Source organism: Symsagittifera roscoffensis, chromosome 9, assembly GCF_963678635.1.
Source record: "Symsagittifera roscoffensis chromosome 9, txSymRosc1.1, whole genome shotgun sequence".
Taxonomy (NCBI): domain Eukaryota; kingdom Metazoa; phylum Xenacoelomorpha; order Acoela; family Convolutidae; genus Symsagittifera; species Symsagittifera roscoffensis.
In genome coordinates, this window is record NC_087070.1 from 50782896 (window position 1) to 50805904 (window position 23009).

At 37.9% G+C, this 23009-nt stretch overlaps 1 protein-coding gene across 3 annotated transcripts in view; it reads right to left on the bottom strand.

Annotated features, from left to right (window-relative positions):
- Window positions 1-23009, bottom strand: part of LOC134854209 (uncharacterized) — a 66014-nt gene that overhangs the window by 15554 nt on the left and 27451 nt on the right. For 2 of the 3 annotated variants that reach the window (XM_063870372.1, XM_063870370.1), the window contains 4 exons: window positions 13497-13884; window positions 12777-12934; window positions 10381-10443; window positions 9975-10136 (listed from right to left, as the gene is read on the bottom strand). In XM_063870372.1, the coding sequence (XP_063726442.1) occupies window positions 9975-10136; window positions 10381-10443; window positions 12777-12934; window positions 13497-13884 (771 nt within the window). The remainder of the gene's footprint in view (window positions 1-9974; window positions 10137-10380; window positions 10444-12776; window positions 12935-13496; window positions 13885-23009) is intronic. The other variant, XM_063870371.1, reaches the window with a different exon arrangement.

The window sequence follows — 23009 nt, forward strand, 5'->3', positions numbered from 1 at the left end:
ACAATATGTAAATGTATAAAGAAAGCAATCCTCACATTTGCCCTAGCAACAATCCTTCTAATTCTTTTTTTGGAAGAATATTATAATAAACATAAACCTTCCCACTAAAGTAACAATTCAAAAATCCATCAAAAATTGCTACCCAACAGTCACAGAATCAGTCTTCACCGACATCATCCCAAAATAACCAAACACCACCTTCAACTACTCAAAATCCTCAAACATCTACACGAATTTCTTTTCAAGACAATCCATACACCTTTGAAGAACGACATGCTCGTTTATCAGAACCACTAGAACCAGTTCAACGACAAGCACCTTTAAGCGAACCAACATATAACCTATATCCAACACTACCACAAGATCTAAGTAGAATAAGAAATTCTAGTCAAAACCAAAATACAGTCGAAATAAATAGACAAATTATACATCCTCGACGAAACAGAAATTTTCAAACTCCCCGAGTTCATTTTGATATACCTCAATCCCCATCACAAAACACTCCAGAAAACCCCATTGGTATATTACCAGAAACCCCTACGCTTCTTTCACAACGTAGCACCTCAAGCCTACCATCAGATTACTTAGGTTCAACACCAACATCTGAGCAAATACGTGAAAATCCTTTCAACCCCACAAACCAAACATCACGATTCCCATATTGGACTACACATTCATTTACACAAGGTGAACCAAATTTAGTCAATGACCCCATAGATATTTCTACGGATACAACAACATCCTCATCACTACCAGAAACATTATCACTACCATCAACACCATCAATAAGCCAGATTTCACCACCACCTTTTAACTTAAATTTTCCAAATAATCTCGACGCCAGATATCGAGAACAATCAACAACAAATATTCCTTTAAGACTAGATTGGAATACATTTACAGCACCTCCACCATTATTTGGACAACATCAAGAAAGTAACCGCCTTCATAACTGGGCACTTAATAGATTACAATATCGCCAAGATATTCACAACGATATCCGTGATCACAATATTCAAATACTCCAACAAAACAGTTTACAATTAAAGTTTGAAATCACAGTTAAGTTAAATAATATTACCCAACATCCCTACCCATTAAATCCACCTAACATAACAGCTCAATCACTACCACCACCGTTTATAACTACTGAAGTAATATACAAATACGACAGATATACCAAAAACACAATTGGCTACATTACATTTTATAATCCATACTCAGGATTATCATACACATGTATATTCTAAAATTATTAATTTTTCTCCAACTCCTTTTTCTAGTAATCTCAAATCAAAACATAAACCCTTCTCCTCGTACAGGACCACAAGATTTATTAGTAACACATTACGATTGTGAAGAAAATGAACAAAAAACACTACATAAATATGCAATAAATCAAGTATCACAATGTGAAACAGAACCACAAGCTATAGAAACCACAGATGTAATAGCAACACTCTATTCAAAAGCCCGAGCAACAACAGTTACAGGTTATAAATTCACAGCAACATTTTCCGAAAAGAAAGTACATTGTTCACAAGTCTCGAATGGAAACAAAAACCGACTTGACCATGAATCATTCTATCAAAGTAATATAGAACGTCTTTTACATCTCAATCCCGACGATTGTAAAAATGAATTACTTAGACTAAACATCACACAAAATAAAAACTCCCAAAGAAAGTTAGTTAATTTTCAAGTTTTTCCAGACTCTGTACATCAATCACAACTTGAAAGACACCAAGGACATATAAAACTAGACGAAAAATACCCGTATAACGGCGCACACGGACGATTAACCTATGACCTACACGATAAACATTGGATACCACACATTGGTATAAATGACCCATCAAACTGCAAAGCAGACACAAAAAATAAAGGATACCAAGAAATAATGTTTTTCGATTGGAAAATACAACTCGAAAAAATACAACTAACACGAGATTTATCAGATAATACAATGATCTATCAAGGAATCCGATTACCTTGTAAAAATGATCAAGGTTATTGCGACCCTACAACGAGAACACAAGCAACAATTGTTTGGTTCCCCGAAGATACATGTACAACATTTCAAGTAGCAAAAATACACGCTCGTATGATAAAATTTCACGAAAAATATTTTATACAATCAATTCCATATGAACAAGTCCATCCATCACGAAAACTAAGTTCTAATTTTAGAAACATAGACAATATAGAAAATAAATTGACACGTTTCCAAATATATCAAGAAACAGAACTTGCATGTAAATACAGGAATCCACTTCACAGAACACAATATTCTGAAATATTAGTTGAATACGAAAAAGGATTCGACATGACCACTGGAAAAGTAAAAATCGACCCATATGCCACAGGTCATCCTCTAAACGAAGGAACATCCTATATACCAGTTAATTTTGAAAAAAGCAACGGACAACCTGGTGGACATCTAAAACCCCATGACACCAGAAGCACACGCTTACAAGAATTATCACTAATGAATACTACATATTTCGGTAATATCCACTATGATATTCATTTAGATATGAAACTAGATTATACAATTAGCCGAATTTTTCAAGAAATGTCACTCTCCGAATTAGAAACACTACACCACCTATGCGAATTAGAACGAACACAAATATTACAATCACTTGCACTAGCAGTATTAAAAATACCCTATGCAGGATACTTATTATCTGGAAATAGATCAAATTTTTTAGACTATGAAGGAAACATCTTATGGTTTTATACTTGTACTAAAAAAGTATCACCACTACACGTTTTTGAAGATAAACGATGTTATAAAAGAATCCCTATCTTTTATAAGAATAAAGTACATTTCGTGGATACACTTTCACGAAGAACCTATTTCTGGGATACCGCAGTCCCATGTGGATCAGAAAACAGCCACAATGTAGTACAACTAAACCCTGATGAAAATAAATATTATCTTCTCACCCCATATCCCACATTAATGCAATCACTCAAAAAATTTTCACCAGAAAGCATTCGCGCTATTGCTCGAAACCCAAATATAGACTTACAATCAATAAGAATCTATTCAAAATCAGATATTCAACATCACATTAGAACACAACAATTCCAAGAATTATTAACACAAATGGACACTATACAAAGACAATCAATAGACCAAAATTTACGCAAACTTGCAGAAACCGCAGGATTTGCCGATATCTACACGCAAGACTATAGCGGATATTTTAAAGACATTAAAGATTATATATATCTAAACGGTGAAAAATACCGTCCCCAAGATATATCACCAATTAACATTTTTAGCTTTGTTACACTCAAAAATGAGATCCTCGATTTTCTAGGATGGCCCTACTACATCTTAGAAAAATTGACTATTTTATACGCAATGTTTAACTTTATTGGATTTCTTTTCTTTAAAAGGAATCTACAACACATGTGCTATACACACACAAGTAAACAGACAAGCAAGCGTAGCACGCATACTCTTTGCAGGATTTTTTGGAATCTTTTCTACATCTATAAACAAAATTCTTTTAGACGCACAAATAAAAGAATATAACACAAAAATAGCAACACGACAAAATACATACGACGAAGAACATAACAATGTAGACATAACGCCAACGGCACCACAATTACCACCCCTACCAAATAACCATCCACTATCCCTAGTCCCACGAAATTTTCGAAATTTAGCCATCACACATAATCCAAATTTTCGACTCACCACATCACAAAGTCCCATCCAACATATAATGACACACCAGTCACAAGATGATAATACTTATGAACAAATTATTGAACAACCCCATACCACCGCTTTTCAGTCTCAAAATAATCATTTTTTTAGCCCACGATGAGCCGCCAACTTGGATCACTACACCGATCAAATTCCCACCCAACCAATCTTACCTCTCCAATCCCAATAATACCACTTTTTGCTTTTCCGCCACCCGATTTTCCATCTAGTAATGTAACATCAGGCATGAATTCCGACACTAATTCACACATCTCAGTTTTATATTCCATCTCACAACTCAATAACCCGAATATTGAAACCCCCGATGAATTTGCCGACTCAGAACCATCCCCATCCAATAATTTTCATAACTCTTCTAATTTTTCTCAACCCCCTTTTCAACCCATATTATCCAATAACCCTGACCCCATCACTCCCACACCCTCTTATGCTTCCCAAGTTACCCCAACCTACTCCTCATACCATTCTGACCAATCATCTCATTCTCCAGACACCCCCGAACCTCCCCAGAGCTAGATAATTTTATTACCCTTCAACAACAACCCTACCACCTTAATACCCCAACCATAAACCAAATCTCCTCCACAATAAATTCATCCAACCCCCCTACCCCTACACCCTCTTCAAATTATACTGAATCATTAGCACCATCATCCACATCAACTGAATCTTCACTCAACACTAATAGAGCTTACCGCACTTTTAAAAGAAAGTTCCCCAACCATCCTTTCCCAGCAAAACCAGGAACAGCCCGTGAATACATCAACCATCCCAAGCATACTAACACAAAAGAATTTTTAGCCATCACCTTACCCTCATTCCCACAATACACCTTAAACACCCCCCACGACACTAACGAAACACGCAACTTTGTAGATGAATACGTTTTAATGCCCACTCTCTCTTGGACCTCATATTATCATTTTACTAACCCTCTTTGCTTACCTTTAGCTAACACTCACATCGATATAGAGCGAAATACGGACATGCTATATCGACTCACTACACCACTAACCGCTAGACAATTTACTTACGTTGGATAGAAAAAATCACTAAAAACACACACTGCACCTAGAGCTAACGAATATACACTCGAATACTATGATCACAACATCATCAGAGCTAACCAAGATCAATTCTTAGACGACGATCGCTTCGCTAATCCACAAATTACTGAGAAATTTTTCATCAAGACACCATATATATTTACACTAAACATCTTCGACCGAAAGTTTGATCACATTATTTCAGAAGCACTAATAGACACACAAGCATACGAAAGTTTTAAAGAACGCTTCCAAATATTTTCACTAACCTTTCATTTCCTTGCACCACACGAAAGAGATTTACACTGCTCACACGATATTATGTTGCGCACTAAACAAACCCACACATATAGTTATTATCGCTTCATCCAAAATCACTTTGACCTACACACACCCTCTAGACAACCACACCATCGTTTTCAATTCATTAATTCCAAATATACTTCACCATTTTTCCTAAATTTCACATATTGTATTAAAGACACTAACCTCCATGGTATTCTTCGTAATTATGATCCCATAACCCAAATGTACATCTTCTGTCCCATCACCAAGACCTTCAACGCCGAAGAATCCCGACCCTTCCTTATCCCGCACGAGTTTGTACAACCTATAGAAATCCCAATTTTAGAATTCATCCACAACACTAAATTCAATCACAAATTATATAATCTAATCCAAAACACACCTTATGAGTTTGCAGTTGGCACTGAAGAACTAACCACTATCAAGGCACTCCAATTGCTTTGGCCACTGCTTCAGACTAAAAATATCATCCGCATCTTAGCTAAACTACTAACAACTTCAGAACTAATTCACGACATCTTCCCCCACGGTTTTTTCCCCGACGACTAACAGGTAAGTATGAATTAAATGAATATTACTAACTAATTAAAATATTAAAAAATTCACCATACTTTATCCATGTTTTCTTTAGATTTTTAGCCTTCATCCGACAATCACCTACAAAAACCACAAAAGACAAATAAAAATCGCAAATTTCATCAAACAGATTTCAAAAATTCTATTAATCTCTTACACTTATAAATTAATAAATTTAATACCAATGCAGTAAATTGATTTCTAAAATTTTCCCCACAAGCAGTAAATCTAATTATGATGAAAATTTGTAACTTAAAATTCCCCCATAACTAGCAGTGAATTTCCAAATTCTATGCAGTAAATTAATAAAATGCAAATGCAGTACTAACCTTTTGATATTTTCATTCATTCGCACAGAAATTCTATCCACACTCGCACAGCTCGCCAACGACGAATTGTTTAAAATAATGAATTTCAGTTTCAAGTTTTCACACTCAACAACTCTAACATATAATAACATGTTTCAAACCTTCCTTTAACCCGGTTGGAAAGGAATCATATACTAAACAAAACTAACCAACGCAGCTTACTAAATACCACAAATCATAGAATAACAGCATGACTAAGAAAAGGAAACCAACGGTACCCAAACCGGATTAACCCAGTTTAAAACTGGATAATTTATTCTTTTGAAGACTATTATAAAGTCTAAGAAAGAAATAATAAAACACAAAAAAGTCGAAAGACAAACCCATACCACGAACAATTTGCTTTTTGGAAAAAGGACATAACCAACAAGACATAAGAAAAACCACAACAAACCCAACATAAAACGTTGTCACATAACAGGACCCCTCACAAAAACCGCATGAAATCATACTCCCACTCCTGGCCTAACCCACCAGGAAGGACGTCCTGAGCATGCTCTATAGCCGGCCTAACCCACCGTGCTACATCCACGCTTTGTGACCACACCTCTATTTTTAATAAGAGCTACTCAAGTGTGAGTAACTCTTCAAAATAACCGAACTAAAACAAAAAGCTTTTGTGAAAACAACTAACTAAAATCATAATTAAAAAATATTAAACTAATAAATGTTTTATAAAATGTAAATTACATTATGCAATACATAGATCAGAATACAACACCAAGGACGAACATCTAAAGACAAAACGACCCCACTACACTCGAGAGAGAATGACCAACCACAATCGATATGCCACTCACAATCACAACTCAAAGGATTTAGAGTACGACTTGACTTCGCAGAAAAGGACTTCATTGAACTAGACCAATGACCACCTCGATGTTCAAGTATACGTACAGATCCGAGTAACCAGGCATCCCCTCCACGCACAATCTCCACGCCATTCCCAAACTAGATCAGACACAAAAGAAGTTCTCCACGCAGAACAGAAAAACCTGACATAGCCAACCATTCTGAAATCAGATTTGAGTTTGTTGCGAAGACTTAGTCGTTGTCACTAGAAGACACAACGTCTTATGTCCCTAACTCCAGCTTCCTGAAACTTCTTTAACAAAGAAGAAGCGGAAGAAAATTATGATGTTCACCAAATACCAACGTCCATCATCCATCCTTGAATTACAGAAGAACTGTTCTAAAAAACTCTGTAAAACCCGGATGGGTGGAACCTGATCTAAACTATATTTTATGATTGGATAAATTAAATGTTTTACCAATGTAAAGTATTTAATATTAACCAATCATGATCCATCTAACTAACAACCCACTTATTTGTAAGTGCTGAAGTTACTTGTAATTTCAGCACCAGAGAGATTTGAATTTAACTTAGAAATTAGTTGGACTCTCCCGAGCACTTCAGCAGCCGCAATAAACCAGTATACCCTAGATCTATTGAGCCTAGCAGAGACTAGTTAAACAACCTGAGACTAGATAGTATAAGAGTAAGATTAGGATCGGTATTAGACTAAGAAGTTGCACGAATCTATCCGGCCGAAAATAAGATAGCGTGACGAGCAGACGGTGTACCCTATCCGAAATTACTCTATGAGTTAACCAACTCGAAACTAACTCACAGTTTCAGATAATTTAACTTATCGTGTAAGTAATTTCTAAATCAGGAAGAGCAGTTTCAGATAATTTAACTACGTGTAAGTGTTTACCAAAAAAAATTGCCTGCAACTTAAAACTTGGCATTAACTAAAAACTAATACATTTTTTCCGAATTACCAGGGAAAAAATCAAGTTACAGAGTTTAAAGATAAGAAAACTCGGAAGGATAGCCAAACGTGGTAGTAACAGTTATTGGTATCACAAGTAATATGGTGAACAGAATTGGTAAAAAAAGTTATGGTTCAAAAAATACAAAAAAGTGAAAATTGGGCAATTGAATAACATTTTTAAATAATCATTTACCCGCTTTGAGGTTCCATGGATAATATTCGAATAAAATATTGTGATTTCCTCTGCTTCTGAATATAAAATTTTTTAAACTTGATTATAATCAGTTTCAATTGGTTATTTCTAAACATTTTCCTTTTTTTTTCTAGTTTTATTCTATTTTTTAGTCTTATAATTGACCAAAAGTTATTAACTTTTCTAAATTTGCTCTATTTTCCATTATATCATTACTTGTGCATGTACCTTAGCTGAAAATATTTGAAAAAAGAAAAAATTTCACCATGTTTTGGTTCTGGAAATGATTTGCTTCTTTTTCCGTTTTCTTAAACCTCGCCGCACCCTCTCAATCACATTTAAAAAACTTTAAATAAAATTCATATATTGATTTTCTAGCAATTACTCTGTGACGAAAAATGGGTTTGCAGCTATGAAAAAAAAACATTGCAAAACAATGTTTCAGATGTAAAACAATTTATGTCAAATGTTTTGTCCCAAGCATCCCCTTAAAGAGTAATACTTTGTTCAGTAATTACTTTTACGAAATGAGAGTAAATAATAGACTCAAAGCAAAGGAGTATTAAAAATATTGCAAAAAAAAGTATTTGACGTTTTTTGGGAACCTTGATAAAAATGTTGCAACCATTATTTACCTTTGTGTTCAGATTTTTAACCTTATTTGTATGGGAGCTGTTTGCTGGCAAAGGGGTTGTTCTTGTCTGTTTCGTATATTGGGCTCCGTTTGATAAGAATTCGGCTCATTTTGTATTTTGACTGAATGAGCCTAATTTGTAGCAATTTTGTCCCGATTTTTAGTTTCCAATTTCTCTGCACACCCGCCAAACAGGTGAACCGACCAAATTTCGCAATCTTATCTGCTCAATAAATTGTAGATCAGCCTAGTAGAGCCCAAAGTAGGAAATTAGACATCATAAAATTTGAAAAATTGGAAACTAAAAATTGGGCCAAAATTGCTACAAATTAGGCTCATTCAATTTGTAGATGAGCCTAGTAGAGCCAAAAGTGGGAAATTAGGCTCATTCAATATCTCACTAGGGTGAGATCAAAGTGCAAAATGAGCCGAATTCTTATCAAACGGAGCCCAATTTTGGTCGCTAACTTCTCAGAATGGGGCTGATAGCAGGGGCGGATTTAGGGGGGGGGGGGGCGGACGCCCTCTCCTCAGGGATTCGAACCCCTGCCAACCCAAAGGGTCCCCCCTTTGGTACTTTTTAAGAAATCCATTTTTGGCCGACCGACCCTAAAATTTTTCTAAAGGCGCCTTCGGCACCAATATATACTAATTTTGAGGGGGAGCGCGCGCCAAAAAAATGCGTTTTTCTTGTCAAAATTTTCCAAAAAGTGCCCAAAAACGGCTTTTTTGACCTGTTTTTTCAAAAAATTGCCTGCGGCGCACAAAGTTTGGCCAAAACAGGGTCTTTTTACTGCTTCGGGAGAGCTCGGAACGTCAATCTGATCGACCTAAAAAAAAAAAAAAGGTCGTCAAAATTTTCGAAAATTTTTTGAAAATCCGCCCCCCCCCCTCGAGAAAATCCTAGATCCGCCCCTCTGGCTGATAGTGTTCAATTTGTAGCAAAAAATGCTGAATGAGCCCATTTTGTAGCAAAAAAGTGCCCAATGTGCCCCCAGTTTTTAGCTAAAAGTGCTGAATAAGCCCAACTTTTACCAAACTCGACTCATTAAATTTGCTAAATTTGGTTTAAATAGACACACAGAACTTTCGAGGATTGGAAGAACAGAGAGAGCACATAGATCATGGCTACTTAATGAGTCGGTCCATGACCCTCGAAATAATTGTTTTTTTTTAAAAAAAAAGGACTAAATGGCCCCAATTTTTGTTCCCTGATTTTTCATGGAAAGTGACGAAGGAGCCCATTTTTTTATATGCTGGCCTTCATTGAAAATTATAGGCAAAAGTTTTGACCCGGGATTGCCTCCTCTCGGAAAGTATACCTTCCAAATGATGTTTCCGTCCGTGTTGGGGTTCATGGCGGCTGCGAGGGCCGAGGTGACCATGAGGAGCTGCTTCTGCTGGTGCTGCATCACACTGTACGTCATGGCCAGGTGTAGTTTAGTCGACTCTTCCAAGTGGCGAGACAGTGCATAGTGGGAACCCTAAACAGGACGAGAAACAAATACTTTACTCAGGCCCAGCAAACTTTGCGATCTTATCTGTTCGATCTTGAAATCTCGGCAAGATTTTCAAGATGGCTGGTTAAAAGACAAAAATTACTGGTTTTGTTTTCCATAAAAATTTTGTTTTTGATAAGATTGCCAAAATTTCTCTGAAAATATCTACCAAAAGGGGCTTGAAAATCATTGGTTTGGTTTTGTTCGTTTTATTTAATTTTTTCCTCACCTGGAAGTGACAGCCAGCGTCTCTGAAGATGCAGGAGATGATGACTGATGACTGATGATCTACCTGAAACAAATAACAAAATTAGTAGAGAAGTTATTTATTGGCTACAGTCTCCACCTCTCATTCAAAAGGTCACACCCACGATCGATCACCATGATCCGTGCTCGTCTCGGCGGGGGATATAGGTCACAACTTTTTTTCCAAAAAATAACCAAAAATTTTACGAAATTATTATAAACAGCAGTTTTCCATAAAGCGCAGAACACCTGCTTTGTTTTCAAAAATTTCTAACTTTCATTGCCATTGCTAATAGGTCGTCCTAATCATAGCCTTATTTGCACCAAATGAAAGGATGCAAAAAGAGCTTAGCTCAACAGATTAACTCAGTTTGGAATGTAAGAAATACGAAATATAAAAATTAATTATCCTACGACAGGCCTGCGATAGGCCTACTGAGCTCTTCTGCGATTCGCAGGAACCACATCTATTTTTATTATGGCCATGATTATAATTATTATGATTATTTGTGTTATTATTTTTTATGATAAATAATACTATGATTATTTTGAGTTTTGTTATGATTATTATTGATTTTAATATGATGATTATTTTTATAAGTATGATTAATATGAGTATTTTTCCGACCATTGAAAATGAGGAACTTAGTATTTGAGTGTGTGTAATTTTTTTCTTTTTTTTAAACCTTTTGTTTTCCGCGCAAAATCAGGTACCACAAACAATCCTCGGACAGGGTCGAGCGATATATCTTATTAAACCAATCTAGTCATGATTCGAACGACACTAAAATTTCCAAAAAACACCAGATCTTTTTTTTTGATTTTTTGTCTATTTTCGAGCGAGTAAAGCAATCAACTAACGTTTGTTAAGTATGAAAAATAGAAAATTAGACAAATACATTTGGTTTCATTAAAAAAACCTACTTTTGGAAACTTCATTGAGCTCTTTTTGTAAAAAATTCTTTCAAAAATATTTAAAGTTATTAGCGCAAAAATTTGAAAGTTAAATTAAAATAAAAAAAGTTTTAAAAATTTTTAAATACTTTTGGTTATTAATTTTTTGAAGACCATTGATTTCGCTTATGCCTAATTCACTAAATTTCTACGGGTTCATATAGTTGTATCATCACACGACGAACAAAAAAGATACTGTTCTTGTTGTTTTGATTATGATGATGATTATTATCATTTTTATTACGATTATTATGATTACTATTACGGTTGTTATTGATATTTGTGTTTTGATGTTTATGATTATGATTATTGTGATTATAATTTTATTGTATTTTATTTTATTATTGTTATAATGACTATTATGGTGATTGTCCTTACTATGATTATTATTATGTTTATGATTGATATATTGGTATTTTTAATTCTTAATAACCTGATTATTATGAATATTATGATTCTTAAGACTGATATTGGTGGTATTTCTATTATTAATATTTTTTAAACTTTATTATGATTAAGCTAATTATTGTTTTCATTATTATGATTACTATTATAATAATTATGACTATGATAATGATTATTTAATTAATTTTTGGATTATTATGAATAATTACATTACTGTTTTTTAAATTTATTGTTCTGATTATTGCTATAATTGCATCTTTTATGATTATTAAGAATTTTATTTTGAATATGATTTTGAATACTTTTATGGTTATGAGATTTGGATGAGTATTAATAAGATGATTATTCTTATTAAAATGATTATTATGATTATTATATTATGACTCTTATGATTATTAGGATTGATATCATTGTTATTTTTCTTGTTAAAATTTATTTATCTTTCATATGATTTTTTAAATTGTTTTTCAAATGTTTATGATTATCAATATAGTTATTATGATTAATTTGAGTATTATTATTTTTATCATAATGATTGATAATAAAAAAATTATTGTTATTTTTAGGATTTTTTTAATTAAGATTTTTATTATGTTTTTGATTAAAATAATTATTATTATGACATCACTTTTAGGCCGACCAACCCTAAAATTTTTCTAAGAGCGCCTTTGGCGCCAATATATACTGATTTTGAAGGGTAGGGCGCGCCAAAAAAAAACGCATTTTTATCAAACTTTTCCGAAAAGTGAGCAAAAACGGCTGTTTAGACCTGTTTTTTAACAAATTTGGTCAGCCTTAAAAAATAAATTTGGTTGACCTGGAAAAAATGTCGAAACGAAATGTCGACAAAAGGTCGACTAAAGTGTCGACAAAAAAGTCGACCAGAGTAATTATTTTTTGACAAATTTTGCTAGTTAAGCTAAATTGGGTTGTGAATTTTAGCTAAGAAAGTATTAATTTTAGAGACTTTTGAGTAAAAACAGAACAAAGTTTCGTTCAATTTCCTCAACGCATGCTTACATGCTCGTCTGGATTCTCTGCATTCTCGATGGATTTGTCCAGCATTTCCAGTTTGGCGAACAGAGACCCGTACCCATTACCACCCACCCCCGGATCCATCATCGTCGGCAGGAGTCCCGGACTCTGTACAGGGTTCCCATTATGCACTCCTCTGCCCCCTGAAACTTGACCGGGTTTATGTGTGATTGATTTTTTAAATTGTTTTCACTTGGTACATGGCAACAAATCTCTCTACTTCCCTCAAAATAACTGATTTAACGGTTAAACGTATGTGATATATTTACCTGGTAATAAATCCCCCCTTTTGCAAAGGAGTGAGAAATAACTAAAGATTTTGAATTAGCCAAATAGGCAATTTTGAAAAAAAATTATCGGAATAAAATTTTTAGCGAAATATGTTACTGTTACTTAAATATTTAAATGTGACTTATGCGCTTTGTTAGGTTGTTCTAATTGTCTGTTAAAATATGGACGAAAATTATATATAGTTTAATTTACCATAGTTGCTAATCCTTCAAGTTAATTATATCTTTCAGGTGATAATTATATCTTGAATATCAGTATTATGGCGTACAAAGTTTTGTAAAGGATTGATATGAGCGCAAAATACGTTATCATGTGAAGTGAACTACTTTGAGTTTTCTATGCAATAATTCAAATTCTGGAAAAAAAAAGAGAAAGCCCACCAAAAGTTTGTGCTGGAACAAAAATGTAAGCGACCTTGACTTTGACCTGGATTCACTGATGACGACATAAATTGATTGGATGATGATGAACAAACACCAGGTGCATTGTTGTTGTCCACAGGAGCCAATTGGGCTCCTCGGACCCCCGAATGCTCGAAGGTATCCGAGGACTTAGCTCGAGGCATCGAACGTCCAGGCACAGTCGGCCGTCCGTGAGAGCCCCCCGTGCCGACTGAACTCCCTCCGTTTCCTCCCCCTCCTCCTCCGCTAGTGACAGATCCCCCGCCTTCGCCGCAGAAACTACCTGAGGCGTGGGAAATCCGAGACAAGTCGCTGTTAGCCGTGCGAGTCAAAGTTGCAGATGATGGTGTGCTGTGATTTGTCCAATTTTTATTAGCCAAGCTGCATTTTGATTGGTGGGCCTGAAGAGAAAGTCGAAATCTTGATTTCTGCGAGTTGAACACTTTTCGATTGGTGATCGGAAAGAAGAAATCTTTTTGACTCATAACGACTCAGAGCCGTGAAAAATAGGTAAAACGCTAATATTGATAAAATTATATCTCATTTTTAAAGTTTCGGCAATTTATGGTTAGTTTAGTTATTTGTTTAAGTTATAAAGTTCGACCAGTGCTCATAAAGAACGTCAGATTCAAATAAACGTGTCAAATAAAAGAAAAGGATCGGTGATTCTTTTCGTATTTTTTCTATATCACTGCGAAGAGGGAATTTTGGCTTCTTAGGGAAGAAAAAGATAACCAAATATGTTTAACCGACAGTGTGTATAAAGAAATGAATAATATTTTACTCGACCGAAATTGGTAACTGGATAACCGCACTTATTACGCACAGATATTACGGAATTTATATATCAGATGGTTACTTTTTAGTTAAAAAATAACAAATACAACAGTGATGGATTCCTAGGGCGCGCTATGATGAGAAAATTAGCACACAGTGTTTTAAGTGTTTGTTTGCAAACGGAAATGGCTGAAGAAAGGATACGCTAAAATTTGCTTCAATTTTTTTCTGTTTTTTTTTCTCTGCGTAATCTGACAGAAATGAAAGTCTAAAAATAACAGCCAGGGGCGGTATCAAATTCAGAGGAAATTCAATTACCACTAACGCCACATATTAGCGTAATAAGGCTTTTTATTATTTCTAATACAAATGCCTAATTTCTCTGCCAAATCTAATCTTAACGCATAAATGATTCGATTTTTTTTTTAAAACATGTTTTTTGCCAATTAAAACGAAAAAAAAAACGGAAAAAGAGTTCTGAATGTTTTTTAATGAAGAAAGCAGGGCTGTTTTGTAGTGCAGTTTTTGCTGCAGCTAATTTATAAGGCAAGTATTCACAAAATTTTATTGAGATTAAAGCTATTCATCGTCTAATTTACTGAAAATATCGTATCAAGAAAAGGGTTGCTTAGCTCTCATCACATTTTGTTGCAGTCATTTTTAACTTGTGAATTTTTGGAGTATGTGACCAATGCAATAATATTTTGGCGGTGAAGTTCTAATACCATGGGGGGTATTTGGAGTGCCGACTATTGTAAAATAACCCGGGGGAGGAGCTTGCTAATTGTTTTTGTCAGTGGACGGAGGAAACCAACTTGATTCTATTATTGAAACCAGACTCTTACCAATTCTTACCAACCAAGTCCACACTTTAGCCTGAACAGACTGTGTTCTGATCTGGTTATAATTTTGATCAGCTTCCAGATTAGGCGAGTGTATCAGCAAGCATAAAAATTTCAAATCACGTTTTGTTGTAACTTCAAATATCATCAGAATACCGTTTGAATATCGTCTGAATACCGTTTGTTTCGAATAATGTATGAATGACCCTTTTTACTCCATACGCATGCAAACTTACACTAAAAAACTTCCCATATAATTGCTTTAAACTTCTTACTATATTTCAACAGCTTATAAGATGCGAATTTTCTACCTTGTAACAACACTGCGCTTTTGTAGTAGGGTGGAGGGGGGGGGGAAGGGGTTCGTGGGATGGAGGGTAGTTTTTAACGTAAAAAATAGCACAGTGAGTTTAGAACCAAAAAAGTTACTGGGCTTACCTTTAAAAGCATTGAACCGGTTGTTTTGCAGTTTGCCGGAGCCCAAATTTTTAGGCCAATCGGGTTGATGCTTATCGGATACTTTGATCTTATAGATTAGATCTAACTGTTGTTGGAACAAAGTTTAAAATCAAAGAAAATGAGGGCAAAAATTAGCTGCTTTATAGCGAAAAAGGCACTAAAATGGAGCACCTTATTTGCGTACTTTGTTTGAAGGGATCTAAAGTGAATTTTGAACAAATTTATCTAAGGAGTCAAAAGTTTGAAAATTTTTCAAAACAAATAGCAAAACCATACAAGCACGTCACTTTTACTGGAACTTGAAGTTTGGAGTCAGAATTTTGTTGTGGAAAACTCTGCGGGCTAAATCTATAATTCAAATAGAGAAATACGAACTGTCGGGCTGTTTTCAAAACTAGCCGCGACAGGAGTTAAGTACAACAAAGAACGTTGAAATAAAAATACTGACGAATTTTCCTATTTTGATCATATTCAAACTGAGTTTCTGAAGTAAAGCTTTGTTATGACGAAGTTTTTATGCAGCAATGAATGCTCCGGCTGACAAGCACTTAATTTAATGTTTCCAAGAAAACGCCGCGCTTTTTAAAACAATATGATGATTGACTTCAAGGTTATCTGGACATTTTTAAAATCAAATTTATGTAAATCAAACAAGGGGCTGGTGCTATCGGTGGTTAAAATGATGTAGAAAATGTTTTGTTGTTCCAACAAGGTGCAGGTCTAAGATTTTCTCGAGAAGGGTGGTGCAGATGTTGAACAAAAAGTTCCATTCAGTTTGATCCATCGACGAACCATTCATGATGAAAAAGCGAATAAGAAATCTTACAAAAACCTATGGCAATCATTTCAAATAGAAGAATTTTTGGGAAACAAGAAGTTTGTTTACGCAGGTTATGACGGTGTGCGTCATCGTGAGAGTCAATGATCTGATAAGAACTCGACTATCGTGTTCCTTCAAAGTATCCTGATGGAGCTTCCAAAAACTCCAACAAGATTCTGCTAGGCTATCAAGCTATTGAATACCTTTCATTCGAATAGCCTAACGCTTGGATAGCTTGGATTTTCATTCGAATGCAGAACAAAGTCTTTTCAATCGAACAGCTTAACGCTTGGATAGCTTGAATTTTCGTATTTTCCAAAAAACAGTATTTTCAAAATCTAGGAGAAAACTCAACCATTCGTGCGAATGAAGGGGTTCCCAATGAACTTGATTTGTCGTTACACTGAAATTTGAGTTGAGCTGTAAACGGTTGGACGCATTATGGTTAAACTAGGTTCGCTTTTCAAAGCCTTGCTGACTGATTTGTCACTGAAAGCGCCTCTCTCTATCACGAAGTTTTCTGAGTGAGTTGGTCTTTTCTTTGCTTTTGCTACTGAGGTAAAAAAAACCGAGTCATCAGCTGACCTCTCTTGTTGGTCAATTCCATGTCAGTAAAAAGGTGCAGTTAAACGTGTGCTAGACTGGCTTCCGTTTTTGGAATTTTCTGGTGACTCCGTTTTCTCACGTTTCAATTTTTTAAGTTTGACGTGTTTTGTTTTGCAATCTAAGTAGTCTCGTTCTTACTTTTGATCGTTCTTTGTTTCTAGTTCGGTGTTTCCTTGCCTCATCAATCTGACGGTCAAAACTTTGATTTTGTTAAGATTCAGAATTAGAGCAACAAGGATTAAGGGCTGGGGTCAGAGACTGAGATAGAATCTGGGGTTTGAACTGAGAATTCAAACGCGGTAGTGATTGTTGAAGAAAATATTGAGAAATTGAACTTAAATGACATGACACTAAGTATCACAAAAGTACCAGTTAATTAAGCACTGACTAATTGAATAGTTCGTGACCACTAGTTGACCTTGTCTGAGTTTAATCAGTTTTTTGACCTCCAAACTGATTCGCTTCGATTAATTTGTCTAAATTTGAGATGGTCTGACATCAACTCCCCCACTCAGGTTGAATTGGCTGTAACCCATCAAGATTCGACGATGTTGGTCTACCTTATTCTTGCTCAGTGCTTTCGTCAACAAGTCAGCTTCCATGATCTCCGTAGGATAATCCTGGAGTTCAATTTTCTCATCTTTGTTCGCTTCTGCATGAAAGGGTTCTTGCACATCTTTATGCAGCTCTGGTTGTCCTCCTTGATGACTGTTGGTCTGTTATTTGCCACGCACATCTCATCGAGAAGTGATATAATATACAGAGCCTCTTGAACTGCTGCTGCTGCTGCCATTGTTTGGTATTTAGCTTCATTTGTAGTAATGGCTGCAGTTGGTTGCTTCTTGGTGTTTCATCTGTTAGCTGCCCCGTTTTCTGTAAACGAAAATTATAGGCAGTAGTTGACCTTCTACCATCCAGATCTTCAGCCTAGTCAGCATCTGCTAGTTCATGCAGTATTATACCATCAGCGTCCCTATTGTAACACAGCTCCAGATCTTTGCTGCCATTCAGATACCGAAGATCCCTCTTAGCATCCACCCAGTGCACACTTGCCGGATTCTCCAGGAAACGGGAGAGTTGCGTCACAGTAGCTAGGATGTTTGGCCTTGTTTGCTTAACCATGTACAATAATGAGCTCATAATGCCTCTGTAGTCCTCAGCCTTCATGGACACTGCCTCGGGTGATTCAGCTTCAGTTCGGTCCTTCTTCGACAATTGACCGCTGATGTTTGCTGATATACCCACTGGTTTGCATTCAGCTAGGCCAAAATGCTCCAAGCAATCGTCAATGTAGTGTGATTGATTCACTGTTACCGTCCCCATCTTGAATTGTTTGCAGGAGCGGTTTCTCACTTTCTGAACTTCGTCTTGACATCTGCACTAAAGGATGATGTATTTACCTACACCAGCCAATAGATGATGCATCATTTGTTCCACTCTTCGTGGGCAGACAGAAGTCGTTGCTGCTTCTAGCACCAACAGTATCCTCTTTTTTTTCGGGTTCAAAGGTCGGAGCAAACCTCTCAGTGAAGTCAAGTCCTTGCGCTTGCATGAACCCTTTCACTATATATCGGGCTCTGTACCGCTCTTTTTATTCGTACGCATCTCTCCTCAGAGCAAGAACCCGTCGTCCATGAACAATTTTTCGAGATCGTGGTCTAACATCAATTGGCCATGTTCCCATCGCTTCTAAAGACTTCACCTCTAAAGCCAAAGCTCCCAGCTACTGCTCCTTTTCGACCCAGACACTGCTTCTGATTAGCCTGTTGGCTCTTGAATTCCAGTAACTCAATCATGGGTTTAGGCCAGTCTGTATCGAATGGTTGGCTGCCTTGTCTCAATTGACCTCTGCACATGATGATCGGTTGAATGTGAAACTACTGTTTCCTCCTCAATCTGATCCCCTTCAGTAGCCCCCACTGAACCTGCAGTATCGCCCTCAGCTAGTGCGCTTGATGCTTTGCTGGTTGTCGTCGTGCTTACTTGCTCAATTTTAATGCATCCCACGATTGATAGCTGCAAGAATGGTAATGGCTCTCTGGTAGCCATGAAGTTGTCTGGAAGGATGTTCTCATTGAATGTCACGCTTCTTGCTCTGACCACTCGTCTTGTTTCTAGATCCATCAGCAAGCAGGCTTTGATCTCCTTGTAGTAGCCGATGAAATTGCTTTTCTTGTCCTTTGGATTCAATTTCCGTCTGTTGCCACGATCCATATGCTACGCCAGGCAACCAAACACACGCAAATAGCTCAATTGTGTCGTTATCTCACAGTGCCTCTCCGCCGAGGAAAGGCGCTTCTGATTGCTGGATGTCGGACAAAAGTTGCGAAACCTCAGAGCTGTTGACATTGCAGAATATCTTTAGTAGCTTTGCTTAGGCCAGCAGATATCGAGTCATCTCGGTGGTCACTCTGCTATAGCGCTCCGCTACACCATTGTGCTTGGGAGTCATGGGCACAATGAACTCTTGCTTCACACGGGATTCTCTACAAAATCCCCCAAATGCATATAACGAAAACTCAACTCCATTGTCAGTTAGCAGGCCCGTCGTTGCTTCATGCTCCGTCAAAAACTCCTGGAAATTTAGTAAAGCATCGCTCTTCTTCGCCAGGTAATTGACCACGGCCAGCCGACTGAAATCGTCGATGAAGCTCAAAGCATAGCGAGCCGCATGCTTACTCGGTACTTCAAATGGTCCCTGGTTGTCACTGAAGACGCTGTGACCCAACGCCGATGCTCTGCTGTCAGTATTCTATGGCACTGCTGTTTCAAGCAGCTGGGAAGCTATACACACTTCGGAAAAATCCAGCTCGCTCACATTGACAATTGATGAAAAATCCCGCTCGTTGAGGTGCCCGAAACTCCAGAAAGAAAAGCTTGCCACACTGCTTCACAGTTAGCTGTCTCCCATCCGAGAAAGTCTGGAGATTCGAAGCCACTGCGTCGAAAGTGAAACCTGACCCTCTAGCCACAGCTGAGCTCACATAAGTTCAAATTGTAGCTCCGCACAAACAGCACCTTGTGAAAAGTGTAGCTCCTCACAGCCTCATGGCAGTCCCTGATATCCACTTCCACGGAACCTTTGCCCTCAATTTCCACAGAGTGCCGTTGGAGTTCTCCCCAGTTGTTCCTTCGTTCCACATCTCAAAGCTAGAGAAGACAGCCCTGTCGCGCACCACATGATCATTGAGGTTGTCTCCCTTCCTTGAAGTTGTAGCGGAGCAACTGAAAAAAATTCTGTCTCCTGACCTCTAAAGCCAAAGCTGCCAGCTACTGCTCCTTTTCGGCCAGACACTGCTTCTGATTAGCCCGTTGGCTCTTGGATTCCAGTAACTCAATCATGGGTATAGGCCAGTCCGTATCGAATGGTTGGCTGCCTTGTCTCAATTGACCTCTGCACATGATGATCGGTTGAATGTGAAACTACTGTTTCCTCCTCAATCTGATCCCCTTCAGTAGCCCCCACTGAACCTGCAGTATCGCCCTCAGCTAGTGCGCTTGATGCTTTGCTGGTTGTCGTCGTGCTTACTTGCTCAATTTTAATGCATCCCACGATTGATAGCTGCAAGAATGGTAATGGCTCTCTGGCAGCCATGAAGTTGTCTGGAAGGATGTTCTCATTGAATGTCACGCTTCTTGCTCTGACCACTCGTCTTGTTTCCAGATCCATCAGCAAGCAGGCTTTGATCTCCTTGTAGTAGCGGATGAAATTGCTTTTTTTGTCCTTTGGATTCAATTTCCGTCTGTTGCCACGATCCATATGCTACGCCAGGCAACCAAACACACGCAAATAGCTCAATTGTGTCGTTATCTCACAGTGCCTCTCCGCCGAGGAAAGGCGCTTCTGATTGCTGGATGTCGGTCAAAAGTTGCGAAACCTCAGAGCTGTTGACATTGCAGAACATCTTTAGTAGCTTTGCTTAGGCCAGCAGATATCGAGTCATCTCGGTGGTCACTCTGCTATAGCGCTCCGCTACACCATTGTGCTTGGGAGTAATGGGCACAATGAACTCTTGCTTCACACGGGATTCTCTACAAAATCCCCTAAATGCATATAACGAAAACTCAACTCCATTGTCAGTTAGCAGGCCTTTCGTTGCTTCATGCTCCGCCACAAACTCCTGGAAATTTAGTAAAGCATCGCTCTTCTTCGCCAGGTACTTGACCACGGCCAGCCGACTGAAATCGTCGATGAAGCTCAAAGCATAGCAAGCCGCATGCTTACTCGGTACTTCAAATGGTCCCTGGTTGTCACTGAAGACGCTGTGACCCAACGCCGATGCTCTGCTGTCAGTATTCTATGGCACTGCTGTTTCAAGCAGCTGGGAAGCTGTACACACTTCGGAAAAATCCAGCTCGCTCACATTGACAATTGATGAAAAATCCCGCTCGTTGAGGTGCCCGAAACTCCAGAAAGAAAAGCTTGCCACACTGCTTCACAGTTAGCTGTCTCCCATCCGAGAAAGTCTGGAGATTCGAAGCCACTGCGTCGAAAGTGAAACCTGACCCTCTAGCCACAGCTGAGCTCACATAAGTTCAAATTGTAGCTCCGCACAAACAGCACTTTGTGAAAAGTGTAGCTCTTCACAGCCTCATGGCAGTCCCTGATATCCACTTCCACGGAACCTTTGCCCTCAATTTCCACAGCGTGCCGTTGGAGTTCTCCCCAGTTGTTCCTTCGTTCCAAATCTCAAAGCTAGAGAAGACAGCCCTGTCGCGCACCACATGATCATTGAGGTTGTCTCCCTTCCTTGAAGTTGTAGCGGAGCAACTGAAAAAAATCCTGTCCTCCGCTGCTTGCTCTCACTTGCAAAGTGTGCAGGTTGCCCACACTTGAAGCACTTTTGCATCTTTGCTGCCGGCCCAATTGCTTCGTTCAACCCACTGATTCAAGTACTAGATTGTCCACTGTCACTTGTGGATTTGCATTCCCTGGCCATATGATTTTCTGACAGCACACATAGCATCCATTCCTTGACACTCCTTTCTTTTTCCCCACAACTTGCATGGCAACGTGACCATGTTCAGTCCTCTCTCCATATGGAGCCTTCCTTATGGAACCTCGTTCTCAGCTGTGGAAACGCCTTGGCTGGTTGAAAGCTCTCCTGAACCAGAAAACGCTCATAGCTGTCATACATTCCATTGATCACCAGAGCATTGAACAGTGTGCCCGTGATTGCTTCTCCAACTTCGCTTAGCCGCGTCATCAGCTCTTGACTACGAACGAAGTAGTCGTCAAGATCCTCCTCTGATCCTAGGCGCAGCTTCGTAAGCTGGCATATTAGACTGACAAGTCTGCCTACACTCGGCCTCTCTACACATTAAAATTTCTATTGAAGCAGCTTCCATGCCATCGCCATCGCCATCTATTCCCACGCGTTCGCTCATTATGTACATCGAAGTGGTTTTGTTCAGTACCAGAGCCAAATGGGACCACAAAGTGTTTCGATTTTTTCCTCTGCTGGATCAACACTGCTCGCTCATGTATCTTGGCATCGTACTCTGGGAGAGTAGGCTCAGACTCTGGCAGATCATCCTTACCCACCACTGTCCTGGACAGGCCTTCCGTGTGCATCAGCGCCACAAACTTCGTCGGCCAAGTCGGAAAACTTTCAGCGCTTTCACTGAAAGCAGCTAATCTCAAGTATAGAAAATTAAGACAAGAAACAATTAGAAGTCTGGGTCCATAACCTATTTATTTTCAGAGTTAGAGCAAGTGATAGAGTCAGCGACTGAGATGGAATCTGGGGTTTGAACTGAGGGTTGAGAAGAGGTAGTGAGTGCTGAAGAATGAATTGAGAAAGAGAATATATATGATATGGCAAACTAGGAATGACAAAAGTACCAGTTAAATAACTAGTGACTAATTGAGTAATTTGTGATTAACAGTTGACCTTGTCTGAGTTTAATCATTTTTAACTAAGTTATTCAGTTTTGACCTCCAAATTGATTCGCTTCAAATAATCTGTCTGAACGTGAGATGGTCTTACCTCAGCAGATTTTGGCTTCGCATCGACTGCTA